The sequence below is a fragment of the Mastigoproctus giganteus genome, chromosome 3 (assembly GCF_048544385.1).
Source record: "Mastigoproctus giganteus isolate SK-2022 chromosome 3, ASM4854438v1, whole genome shotgun sequence".
Classification (NCBI taxonomy): domain Eukaryota; kingdom Metazoa; phylum Arthropoda; class Arachnida; order Uropygi; family Thelyphonidae; genus Mastigoproctus; species Mastigoproctus giganteus.
In genome coordinates, this window is record NC_143577.1 from 182480556 (window position 1) to 182494237 (window position 13682).

The 13682-nt window shown below is 38.9% G+C and overlaps 1 protein-coding gene across 1 annotated transcript in view; it reads left to right on the forward strand.

Moving 5' to 3' along the window:
• The window catches only part of LOC150088452 (WD repeat-containing protein 27-like), a 316886-nt gene that overhangs the window by 15206 nt on the left and 287998 nt on the right, over positions 1-13682 (forward strand). The window contains exon 2 of the mRNA XM_090370163.1: positions 7317-7477. Within this exon, the coding sequence (XP_090226289.1) occupies positions 7328-7477 (150 nt within the window). The 5' untranslated portion in view covers positions 7317-7327. The remainder of the gene's footprint in view (positions 1-7316; positions 7478-13682) is intronic.

Consider the following 13682-nt stretch of genomic DNA (forward strand, 5'->3'; position numbering starts at 1 on the left):
AAGGGGTGTTCTTACGAAGAAAGGCTTAAGTTTTGCAAATTACAGTGTCTGGAGACTAGGCACCAGCGAGGTGATCTGATAGAGGTGTATAAAGCATTGAATGGTTTGAGCATGCTCAATGCTGATGGGATTCTTTCTCTCGCTCAGAATAATCACCTGAGAGGGCATAAATTCAAATTGAGGAAAGACAGATGTAGGATAGACGTGTGGAAATTTGCCTTTAGTCAGCGAGTGGTTGGTTGGTGGGACAGACTTCCATCCCTTGTCATGGAAGTTGATAGCCTAAATAAGTTTAAGGCTCAGCTGGACAGGTATTTTGAATGAACAGAGGGGTGAAGTGGAAGTGGTTTTTTTTTTTTTTTTTTTTTTGGCTGATGCTGCATAAGCTTGCTTTCTTGCATCAAATGCCTCTACTAATGCTAATGCTAATAACCAAAGGAAATCTGTAGCTTATGTAAATTTGACCAATTTAGAAGATCATGAAGTATCGAACTAGCCTTTTAGCATTAGTAAAGGCACATGATGCAAGAAAGCAAGCTTATATAGCATCAGCCAAAAAAAAAAAAAAAATCCTTATTTCACCCATCCATTCACTCCAAATGTTTTTCAGGTTTTGCCTTGAATCTATTTAAGCTTTCAACTTCTACAATGACAGATGGAAGTTTGTTCCAGCAATCAACCACCCGCTGGCTAAATGCAAACTTCCGCACATCTATCCTACAACCGTCTTTCCTCAATTTGAATTTATGCCCTCACAGGCGATTATTCTGAGCAAGAGGAGCGATCCCATCCGCATTGAGCATGCTCAAACCATTCAAGGCTTTATACACCTCAATCAGATCACCTCACAGGTGCCTAATCTCCAGACACTGTAATTTGCAAAACTTAAGCTTTTCTTCATAAGCGCAACCCTTTGTTCCATTCACTAATCTTGTTGCCCTTCTCTATACTCATTCCAACAGCTCTACATCCTTCTTAAAATGAGGCTTCCAGACCTGTATACAGTACTGAAGATGTGGCCTGACCATTGCCTTATACAAGAGGATAATTGCCTCCTTATCCCTGCTAGAAAAATTCCTGTATATCGTTGACAAGACACCATTGAGCTACTCTTGCAGACTGTTTGCACTGCTCAGAAAACTTCATATCTGCCTGCACAATTACACCCAGGTCCTTTTCATTCTCTACCACTGTCAGTGTGGTACCACCGAGTTGATACATTACTCTGGGATTACTGCTTCCCATATGTAGTACTTCACATTTGTCAATGTTAAACTTCATTTGCCACCTCTCAGCCCATCTGCTCAACTTTTCTAGATTCTGCTGCAGCAGTGTACTGTCATTAGTGTCACTAACAGCCCTGCCAACCTTCGTATCGTCTGCAAACTGGGACAATAAGCCTGATATACCATCATCAATATCATTTATAAATACAGAAAACAACTATGGACCCAACACTGAACCCTGAGGACTCCACTAATAACATTAGTCCATGAAGAGCAGTGTCCATTGATTACCACTCTCTGTCTTCTACCACTCAACTATCCCTTTATCCATAGCAGCAATTTGCCTCAAATGCCACACTGCTCCAATTTGTGCAGCTGTCTTTCGTGTGCAACAATATCAAAAGGCTTTTCTAAGATCCAAATATATGATATCAAAGTTATTCTTTGCATCCAGTTCCTTTGTGACTACATCATAGTATCCAATCAAATTAATCAGACAAGACCTCCCCTTAACAAACCCATGCTGTGTCTGAGCTATAACTGAAGTCTTGTCTAGATGATCCTGCAATGCTTCTTTAACCAGTGCCTCCATTAATTTTCCTGGAACAGAAGTTAAACTAACAGATCTGTAATTACTTGTAATTACCCTTTGATCCTCCTTTGTGGATTAGGGTAACATTTGCACATCTTCAGTCCATGGGTACCTCCCCTGAGTCCAGGGAAGCTCTCATAATTATGGCCAAGCATTTGCTTACTACCTTTGAAGCCTCCTTTAATATAACTGGATAGATTCCATCCACCCCAGGTGCCTTTCTTGTGTTTATCTTCAACAATTTCTCCTCCACTTTACTCTCAGTTATTACAAGGTTATCTAGCTTACTGCCAGAGTTTAATACACCTCTGGTATTCCCCTCCCTGAATAACTCCTCATGTGTGAATGTTGATGCAAAATATTCATTTAGTTTCTTAGCTACCTGAGCAGGTCATCAACAGTTGAACCATCGATATCAAGTGGACCAATCTGATTAATCCCCTTCCTTCTAGAGTTTACATAAGTAAAGAACTCTTTGCTGTTTTTCTTTGCATCCTTTGCCAAAGATTTTTTGTAATCTGCCTTTGCCTGCCTAACCTCCTTTGTAACTTGGTTACAGACCAGCTTATATCTATCATAGGCTTCTGTGTCACATGTTAATTTATATGTATCCCATGCATTTTTCTTCTCTGTCACATGTCTAATTAGTTCATCTGACATCCATTTAGGCCTAAATCTTGAACAATATATCTTTGTTGGTATGAAAAGTCTAGTAGCTTCCAAGATTAATTCTTTGAATGCTTCCCATTTTTAATTTTCTGTTGGTAACATCATCAGTTGGTCCCACTGTATAGAATTTTAATACTCTCTCAGACCACCGTAATCACCTTTACGAAAGCAAAAACCCTTCCCTTTACCCTTGATGGTAGTTATTTTTTGAGTAAATCTCACTTCGGCACACTGTGATCGCTGCCACTAGTGGTTCCTTTATCTGCAGATTCTTGATGCATGAAGAATCACTACTGATAATCAGATCAAGGGTATTACTCCCTCTAGTTGTCTCTCGAACATGCTGCTGTAGAAAACAGTCATCCAATAAATCCACAAAAGCCTTGCTAGTGTGTGAGTGACCAACTCACAAATTCCAATCAATATCCGGGAAATTAAAATCCCCCATTATAAGACACTCTAATTTGCTGGCCCACTCTATTTCTCTGCACAATTGCTCATTATACTCATCAGCTTCATTAGGCCTATAACATACACCTACTCTAATTTTTCCTTTCCCAGTGCTTATGTCACACCAAACAGATTCAACATTGCATTGTCCACCCACATCAATTGGATGCACTTCCTTAGATTTCATGTGTTTCTTAACTAACAGCATAATCCCTCCTCCCTTCCTGTCTGTCTATCCTTTTTGTACACATTGTACTCCCCAAATTCCAGTTCTGCTCTGCTGATGTCTGTGTGACACCATGTTTCTGATATCCCAACAATAGCTGCCTTTGATGTCTTGACTAGCACTTCAAGATCATCGAATTTATTAACTATACTCCTAGCATTGGTGTACATGCAAGTATACATGCACCTGTTTCTACTCTTAGTTACCCTAACATAGCCTATATATTTACATGTTCCACTAGGACTCCCAGCAGTCCTGGAAATTCCCATTGCCTTGCTTTCCAGGTTGCTGCTCAATTGCATTTCAATAGAAGTAGTGCAAGAATCACTTTTTCCTCTGCCAGCGGCTACTGTTAATCTATTAGTCCATGTATTTCCCCCCCCCCCCAGGCCAGCAGTTTTCTGACTCACCTAACTCTGCCTCAGTAGCATCAGCAAATATTCTTGCACCCTTTCTATTTAAGTGTATCCCAGCCCTGTAGAAGCAGTCTCTCCTGTTAACAAGCACAGACCAGGCTGAGAAAAATTCTACCCCTTGAGCCTTGCACACAATCTCTCCAGGGCCGAATTGATTGACAAGGCTCTCATCATATACTCCCTCCTATCATGTCTGGGCAGAATTGCAGACACTTTCAAATTCAACCCTAACTCACGGCTTTTTTTTCAGCATTGTCTTGTACTTGTTAAGTAATTCTGCCCGTCTCCTGCTCTTAATATCATTAGTGCCAACGTGTACAACTATATTTTCTTCAATTATTTTCTGAGAATCACCTGCAATAATTAAAACTAAGTCATCTGCATTGGAGATGGCACAAGTCTCACCCATACATGCTCCAAAAACTCATCCAAAACCGTGTTCCACATATTAGACCTGAAGATCAACCCCTGGGGACACCCGTGCTCCATGACACAGTACTCTGCTTCCCAACGAGACTGAACTATAATCCTGGTTAGAAAAGTAATCCCTAAAAATGTTAAAGAGATGTCAGGGGCAGAAGGTAGTTCCAGCCCTGCATAGGATACTACCCCACCACAGGGCATCGAACATACCCATGAAGTCCACAAACAAACTGAGCACATATCACTGCAACTCCTTCTGAACAGTTGTAATTAATTTTCTGATTGCATCTTCAGTAGAATTACCCTTTTTAAGTCCATATTGTTTTGAAGATGACAAGCCCAAGGATTCATATCTTGTTTGATATCTTAGGATGATCAGTCTCTTATATACTTTGCCGAAAATTGGCAAAAGAGCAATCTGGCGATATGACTTCAGTTCATTCTTTGGTTGTCTAGACTCTTAAGGATTACTTTAAAAACAGAAATATTTCAGACCTTAGGAAAAATACCTGCCTTTAGACACACATTATACATATCCAAAAAGATTAGAGAGAAGCTTCAAGTGAAAGCACTTAATAATGCAAGTCTCCAGGATCAAACTTTACTCATGGCATAGTGTTTGGGTGGGAACTGTGCAGCTCTGGGAAACCTCCAGTGGTTTCCCACATCTGCACAGTTTGCTCTGTGTGGTGATACAGTACTCTGTAAAAGCCAGAGGTGTGTGTGTTGTTTTGTGAAGTGTAGTTTTTGGTTGTGTTGAACATCTGGCTTTTTGACACGGGGCCCCTTGATGAGTCCCCATGTTGCCCACCACTAACCTATGGGAGGTAGCCAGTCAGTTCCAAATCTCTGGTGGGTACTGCAGCCTAATTGCCTGAGCTTTCAGTGGCAAGGACCTAGAAAAAAAAAAAAACACTTGTAGGTAGAGTATAGGTGATGAATAGTCAAGAGTGGGTGGAAGACAAGGAAGAAAGGGAAGGGGATTGGGAATGAAAGGAGCCATGCAAGAGTACATAGCTGAAGTTGCCATGTTACAAGAGATGACATTTGAATGTGGCAGTCTGGTCTGGTGGGGAGGGGATCCAGTACAGAGTCTGTTCCCATCCTCGTACATCTTTGTCCAGTCCAGTATGTCCAGTCAGTCAGTATCCTTCTTAAACAGGAACCCGAAAGTGTGTTTGTCATATCCAGGGTCCTGTCCTATTTCTTTAGTCTAGGTGATAAGTCAGGTCCAGTAGCACTCTATTGAGGATTTCAGCAAGCATGAGCTTGGCTCAGTTCAGTGATCAAGTCCAGTCCGGTGTGAGTGTCTCTTTCAGTGATATAGTCCATTCTGATAGATTAATTAGACAAGGTGTCCTAGTCAGGGAGCACTGTGAGTTGTTGTTACACGGATTTGGCACCAATTCATTGGTCAAATCTTGTGTATTAAAGTCCAGTCCAGTATGAGTGTCACTCTCAGTGGGACGGTTGGCTCTGTTAGGATAGTTAGACTAGGTGCCTAGTCTAACTGTCCTAACTGGGTGGTTGTATTGAAGTACAGTCCGGTATGAGTGTCTCTTTCAGTAGTGTGGTCCACTCAGATAGATTAATTAGACTAGGTGCCCTGGGTAGGTGCTCATGGAATTGAGTTGTTGTTACTTGGGGGGGGGGGGAGATTTGGAAACAGCTCTGACAGTAGCAAGATTTCTCTGTGGTTCCAATTCCATGTGGTTGGGGTTTGATACTGTCCTCAGAGGTTGAAGTTATGATTGGCGTGGCTTTGGTATAGAGTCCAGCATCTTTTAAAGAGGTTGCTGGCAAATTTGCTGAATGTTTCATATTCCTGTGCACTGTCCAGGAGTTGGTGTTCCTGATGTTTTGGCAAGTAATACATTTTTGTCATCAGAATGCAGTAGAGATCCTCATATTGTGGGCACTCGAACATGAGGTGTTCCCAGGTTTTTGGATCACAACAGCAGCAGAGGGGAAGAGGTCCTCAGAGTTCCAAGGTCCACGAGCTTTTGGATGGAGCTGTGCCCCGTAAGTAAAAAATTTGGTATGAAGGCCTGGAGAAAACCATTTGGTGATTTGGGATAAACTTTCTATATTGGGAAGAAATTTCCTGGTTATTGCACCCTTGGTTGAGTTGAACCATTGTTACTGCTGCAGGTTGGACGACGCCCATTGCAGGTATGTTGATAGTCTCTATTTTTCCACACCTCGGTTATTAAGGGGATCAGTGGTATGTCCTCTGAAGGTGATTGATCTTCCCTTGGCGAGATGGTAGAGTACACAACTTCCCTTCTGAGAGACTGAAGCTCTCAGATGGTAAGTTAGCTCCAAAAGGTGGGCATTCCAACGTGCCCAAAGATATTGGCCATCTAGAGAAGTCGATAACCTCAGACAGGATTACAGAGAAACCAGGAACAGATATTCCGCGATGATCAGGCAATGCAAAAAACTATCCTGGGAGCATCTGATTATCACGATCGGGAACACTGACCCCTGGGGAGTGGTCTACACAGTGACCATGAATAATCTCCCCAGAGGGGAAATCATTGCCTCTACTAGGACCCCCACAAGGCAAAAACACCAAAACTTGGAAAGAGTCAATTGACAATATCCTGAACACTACTTTTCATCCAGCTGCTTTTCCATCCTCTCTGGAGCAGATACAACTATGCAAGGGAAATGAGAGATACAATACTCCTCAAACTGAGCCCCAATTTCCACTGGGCGAGCTTGCTCGTGGCAAAGTGTGTTAGTTGTCTGACGGCACTGGAGGTTTCCTCCATCTCTGCATTGTGTAGGCCAGAGATTTAAAAAGTGTGTGGGGAGTGGAAGGATGTGTAGTGTTGTGTACCATTGGCTTGGTCATGGCAATTGAAATTCATGCTGGCTATAAAATTCCAAGATAGATAGCGTAGTCCTCAATTTACTAATTTCTTTCAAGAAAAGTTTTTCTTAGCCTTTTTTTTATTAAAAATTTATGAACTGTCCATTGAAAAGGACCAGAATGGTTCTCACATGAGTAATTTTTAAACAACTAATGATAGATTAATATACCTGTTATTTCAGTGTTTGTGACAAGCCAGAGGTTTTGGTTTTTCTAATGCTCTCATTTGTAACCATAAACAGATTAATTGTAAAGAGTGATCCATGGCCAGTATAGTTTCTAAAATTAGCAATTTAAAGAATCTTTTTAAATAGTGTTTTTGTCAGCTATAATTATTTTAAGAATTTTCATTACAGAGCTAATGACAAACTTTTCATTGAATTTCCCGATATGTATAAGATTTTAGATACCATTATATATTTATTTTTTGTTCCAGATTTTTGAAGTATGACTTTTGAAGTAACTGACTGTGCAACCTTTGATTGTCACTCATCAGTGCTGAATGTTAATTCAGCTTGTTCTGATTTATATTTTGCACTACCACTTAAACCTGGAAAGGATGTTGGTGTTTGGAGATGGACAGATCCATGTCATGAGGTATCAAGTAGTAAAACCTGACTAGCCATTTGGAGATAAAATGTAAACCTACTGTCACTCACCTCATACCATAGATTCAGTAATACATTGGCATGTTAATTATTCAAATGTAGACTATTCAGAACTGATCAAGCAATCCACTTTTACTGCACCTATATATCATTTTATTTTACCTCAGTTAGCTCACCTGCCTCATATGGTATTTAGAAGCAAATGACCTACTTTCTAGAATATAATATGGCTTCCAAAGGAACAGGTCAGTTGACTTGTTCCTTTGGAAGCCATATTATATTCTGACCATTTAATAAGACTGGAAACATCTATTTAAGATGCTTTCCTTAAACTTGAGCACCTGGTGTCTATTTTCTTTGATATGAAAAAGGCATGTGACACGAAGTGGGGATTTGGAATTCTAAAAGATATCTGTAACCTTGGTCTTAAGGGTCATATAGACCTTCATATTAAAATTTTTTTTATTAAACTGCATATTTCAAGTTTGTGTGGTGCCTCCGTAGCCAGGTTTTTTTTTTTTTTTTTTTTTTTCATGGCGCCTCCGTATCCAGGTGGGCAGGAGCGGCAGTGCGTAGCACGCGCTTCTTGATTAGACCAGGGTTTGAGCCCGTGACCACCAAATACGGAGGATGCGAAAAGGTCAGGGAATGACCACCGCATATCCCCGGAGCAATATGGCCTTAGTTGCTAATGCTCCTAAAAAATAAAAAAAAACACACCAACAATCAAGTTTGTGTGAGGTCCGTTCTCTCTCAACCTTTCTGCCAAGAGGATGGCACCCCCCAAGGATCAGTTCTGAGTGTTAAGCTTTTTGCTATCAAAGTTAATTCTATTACTGAACAACTTCCTCCAACTGTTAATAGTGTCTGCTTTGTCGATGACTTTAGCATCTTTTCACAATCATGCAACATGAGGGTTGTCAATAGGCAATTGCAGCATGCCACTGACCATGTCAGCTCTTGGGTAATGGTTAATGGGTTCATATTTTTATCTCAGAAGAACTTTTATCACAAATAGGACCATCACTCTCAAACAGAACTAAAGCTTGAACAAAATGTCATTCCAGTAGCACATGAGACAAAATTTTTGGGGCTTTTTGGGGCTTGTATTTGATAATAAGTTGATGTTCTTATCCCATATCCATCAACTGCAGACAAATTGCACAAGGGAACTGAACCTCCTCTAATAATTTGGGAGCTAACCACTGCACTCTACTCTGCCTTTGTTGTGCTCTACAAATTAGATTATGGATCCCAATTGTACACATCTGCTAGATACAGTGTATCGTGATGGCTAGACCCAGTTCACCATCAAGCTATCTGCATTGCTACTGGAGCATTTAGAACATTCTCTGTTCAGAGTTTATACGTCAAAGCAGCTAAACCACCTCTGGTGCTTTGACAAAGGTGATTGTTGCTAAAATATACTTTTAAACTGAAATCCCTGCCAGACAACCCTACATGGACCTCCATTTTCAAGCCATAATGGAAAATCTCTGTAACACCCATCAGACTGCTACCCATCCCTTTGGTATTCTGTGTCCAAGAGCGCTCAGATAGATTAATATCATGGTAGACAATGTTGCTCAGTCATCAGTGCAGCCCATACCACCCTGGCATACCCATTTTCCACCATTCAGCTTCTCCCTTTTTAACAGAGGAAAGGCAAGCACTTTACCATCTGTCTACCTATAATGCTGCCCATCGATCTTTGTATTCTGATTTCCTGCCAGGCTTTACTGATGGCTTGAAATCAGAGTCATCTGTGGGATCTGCTGCAGTCTTCCCAGATAGCATTGTGTCCAAGAAGATTCCTCAGGAGTGCAGTATATACGCTGCAGAGTTGTATATACTGCACTCCTGCTAGAGCTAGCCTTGGACCACACTAAAACTAATAATTATCACAGATGTATGATATACACAGATCTTTAAGTGCATTACGGGCTCTATCAGTGATGAGATATGATCCTCATCTAGTCCTGTCCAGAGTTCAGCAGAAATTACATTCTCTCTATGATTATATCTTTGACATCTGCTTGTGCTGGACCCTGAGCCACATTAGGATATCAGGCAGTGATATGGCAGATGCTGCATCAGCGCAATCCCAGAGGAATCATAGCATTGTGGTTTCCTATACAGACTACAGGTAAGTGATAAGAAATGGCAGCTATCATGGCATAGACAGGTAACAAATAAGTTATATCAGATTAAGCCCTGTGATCCAAACATGGCAGTCTAGTCTGCAGAGGAACCATAGAGAGGAAGTTGTTCTTGTTCACCTCGACACAGGACATAGTCATCTTACACATTCTTTTTTGCTGGGGGCTGATAACTATCCTATATGCGATGATTGCACAACACCGTTTTAATAATTATACATATTTTAACTGAATGTCCATATTTTAGACATGAATGGTGCATATCTTTTACTGCTTTTAACCATCTGACTGAACCTGTACACTCAGTCAGATACCATTTGACCTCAATGCTATGTTAGCTGTTATTAACTATTTAAAATTAATTAACTTGTTACTTTTAATTGTTATTTATAAAGGTAACCCTCGTATAACGGTTATTATGTTCCTGTAAAATGTTGTGTTGTGCGAAACCATGTTATATGGACTAAGAAAAAGTACAAAAAGAGGAGTTATGTTCAAAAGCCAACAAAAATACACCTGGTCGTTGACTTACGACCTATGCGACTTACGACCGGCCGCACTTACGACCACAAAAAAAAAAAATAATAATAATAAATTAATTAATCAATGACGGGAGGCCTGAAGACAGCACCAGGCACATACACCCAGTCACTCTCTCTCACATACACCCAGTCGCTTTCAAGTATCTGTTGTGTGTGGTGTATTAATTAAAATTCTACTGAAATACGCATAAAATGTTTAGTAAAAGGAAAATGACTTCATCTACATATACGCCAGCTAAAAAGTCAAGGAAAACTATTGATTTAGAGTGTAAAATGAAAATTATCCAGCAGTATGAAGGCGGAAAGAAAGTGAATACGATAGCATGTGACTTGAAGTTATCACATTCCACGGTATTGACGATACTTAAGGACAAAGAAAGAATTCGGGAAGCTGTGAAAGGTTCTGCACTTATTAAGTCTACAATTTTAACCAAACAACGACAGGAACCCATCCATGAAATGGAGAAATTGTTGTTTATGTGGATGGAAGATTTAATACAAAAAAATACACCCGTGAGTCTTCACACAGTGCAAGCAAAGGCTAGAAGTTTGTTTCAGTTTAAAATCACGCGCCGGAGACGATTACACAGAAGATTTTCAGGCTAGTACGGGGTGGTTGAAGCGTTTTTAAAAAAAGATTTTCTTTGCATAATGTCTCTATAAATAAACATTTCCTACCTCAACCCAAGAACATGGCCCTGACGATGCACAACCCAGCACAAGCAAAGATTGAAAATTGATTTTGTAAATTTCATTTGTATTAATTTTTACATTAATTTTAGATTGTATTTTTGTGTTTACAGTACATTATGTACAATATAATTATAGATTGTAGTTTTGTTTTTTTATAAACAGTATGAATAATAAACCAATTAAAATGTAGAGAACGTTTGAATTTAACCTCATAGAGAGAGAGAGATAGCCTAGGCCTAGAAACGAAGGTATATTCAGTATCGCTAAGTAAAAGATAAAAACATTACTGTATTTAAAATGAAAAATAAAAGATTATAAAAATAAATCATAAAGATGATAAAAAGATTAGAAAGGTTAAAAAATACTGTTAATAAATATATGGCCGACATACGACCAGATCGACTTACGACCTGTCAGTCAGAACAGAAGTCGGTCGTAAGTCGACGACCAACTCACTATTTTGTTAACAAACTGTTAACAAAAATACACCATTCTAGATTTCGTGCATCTTTCACTCTCTTTAAAAAATCAGTAATCTGGTTTGTTTGCTTTTGCTTGAGAAATCTTGGTGAATTTCATTGTACAGAACAGCATTTTTGAAGCTCCCTTTTGAATTTTGGCTCCTTTCATTGAAGATTCTGCATTCATAAAAATAAGATTGCTCAGCTAACTTTCTGCCTTCTCATATGCTTTTTAGTGTTAAATTTGGAAGTTTAGAATTTTCATCTCTGCTGTCATCCTCTGAATTGATTTGATTTTACCACCGATGCCATTTGCACCAAATCTGCTACATCAGCTCCTTTTTCTACCAGTAATTCTTGAACATCAGTAATCATATCTTTTTTTATTTTTTTTTAGGGGCATTGGCGACTAAGGCCATGTTACTCTGTGTATATTGCCTATAAATTGCCTGTGTCTCAAGATCGATTTTCCGTTTTGCTGTACGAAAAACCCAAGTTTCCGGGAGAAAAAACGATGCTACCCTTGCCTGAGCCCGACTAACTCAGCCACGTTGCGAAAAAGACCTGTAAAAATTCCTCCTTTCATCAGGGGATTCGAACTCGAGTCTTTTCCAGCTGGTGTGGGGAGTAGGGCGATTCTATCAACTGTGATACCCATGAGGGCTTCAGTAGTCATATCATCAAAACCTTCCCCTCCTACCAAAATAGCAAGTTCTACTTATCGCACCGATTCCGTTTTCTGCCTGTTCGATCATGTTTCCTGAATGAACTGACTCAGGCCATACATTTTTCCACATACATTTAATGTTGATGGTTTTACTTCTTTCAGTGATAAAGCTATGATTCTGATACAGTCCACAATTGAGAAATGTTTCCATGCCTCCGTTACTTCAATAGACTCTGAATCAATTTTTTCCAAAATCCATTGTAACGATTTTCTGATGGAATGAGTTTTAAAGGTGGATCTAATGGCTGAATGAAAGAAGTTGTATTAACCCAGTACAACTCTGTGGTGGTGGGAACATAACTTCGGCATTTGGATGACTTAAATCTTTTGGATGGCCTGGTGTGCTATCCAATAGTAATAAAACTTTGAAATCTAGATTTTTCCACAAGTTCAACAAGTACAAGTTCAATAGCACAGAACGTAACATGGGAATTTCCCAACAAAATAAAATACAGGGATTTATCAATAATTTTATTTTGATAGCACGTCAACAGCAGGGATTCAAAAAAAGTGGAAATATTGAAAAATTACATCCAACATAATAGCAGGGTTTCCCCCAACCAAAAATCTCAAAATACACTGTTATGCAAGGTTTACTGAAATTCTCTAACCGTGTTATATAAGTACCATGTTATACGGGGGTTGCCTGTATGTCGTTTATACCTTTTTTTACCATTTTCTATTTTTATATAGCTTACAAACCCTTGCTTGACATAGTGACCAATTTTAATGGGTCAGTGTAATCTTTTATTGCCTTTCTATTTTTTACCGTTTTTAATACTATTTTTATTAATTTACCATTATTGGCTTATTGTAGCCTATGTTGGCCAGCCAATTTATTCTAATTTCTAACTCTTAAGTAGCCAAGCCAAATTTCTAATCAACTCATGTCACTAATAAAGAGTTAAATGAGTGGGCCAATTATTAGAAGGAATAGGCAAAAGGAGTGGTTCTCTAAGGTTAAATAAATAAATTTTAACCACTGTTTTGAAAATCTCTTATAATTTCTCCTTCCCAAAAAAACTCTCATGGTCTCTTAAACCCCACACTAGTGCTCCAACAAAGCAGATTTAACTTACAGCAAATGAGAAGACTCAACCATTATTTTTTAAGACCAGTGATATAATAAAATTGCTTTCGAAATGTAGTAAGTCAATTTTGCATCTTTGGTGTTATGCTGTAATGTATTTATGTCGTGAGAATCTGTTTTTTAATAACCACAATTTCCTTTATGTTAAACTTATGAGAAATTTTGTTTCACAGGAATTTGGCCTAGAATGTTGCATTCAGTTTAATGTTTAAGGATAGCAATGTTTGTTCTTTTCCGTTCTTTTAAAAATACTTATATTTTTAAAGATTTAAAAACAAAATTAAGTGAAGCTCCCCTGCTATACTCTACTATTTATACTTAGATGAATGAATTGTATCATGTCACTTTGCCCATTATGTTCCATACACATCTGCAAAATGTAATTGCAAGTGATTTTTTTCACATATTTAATGATATAATGGAAAATAAACTTTAATGTCAAAAATACATTTTTTGTCTTTATTCCTATATGGTTGATGTACTATTTCTATAATAGGCATTACTCTTTAATTTGTATATACA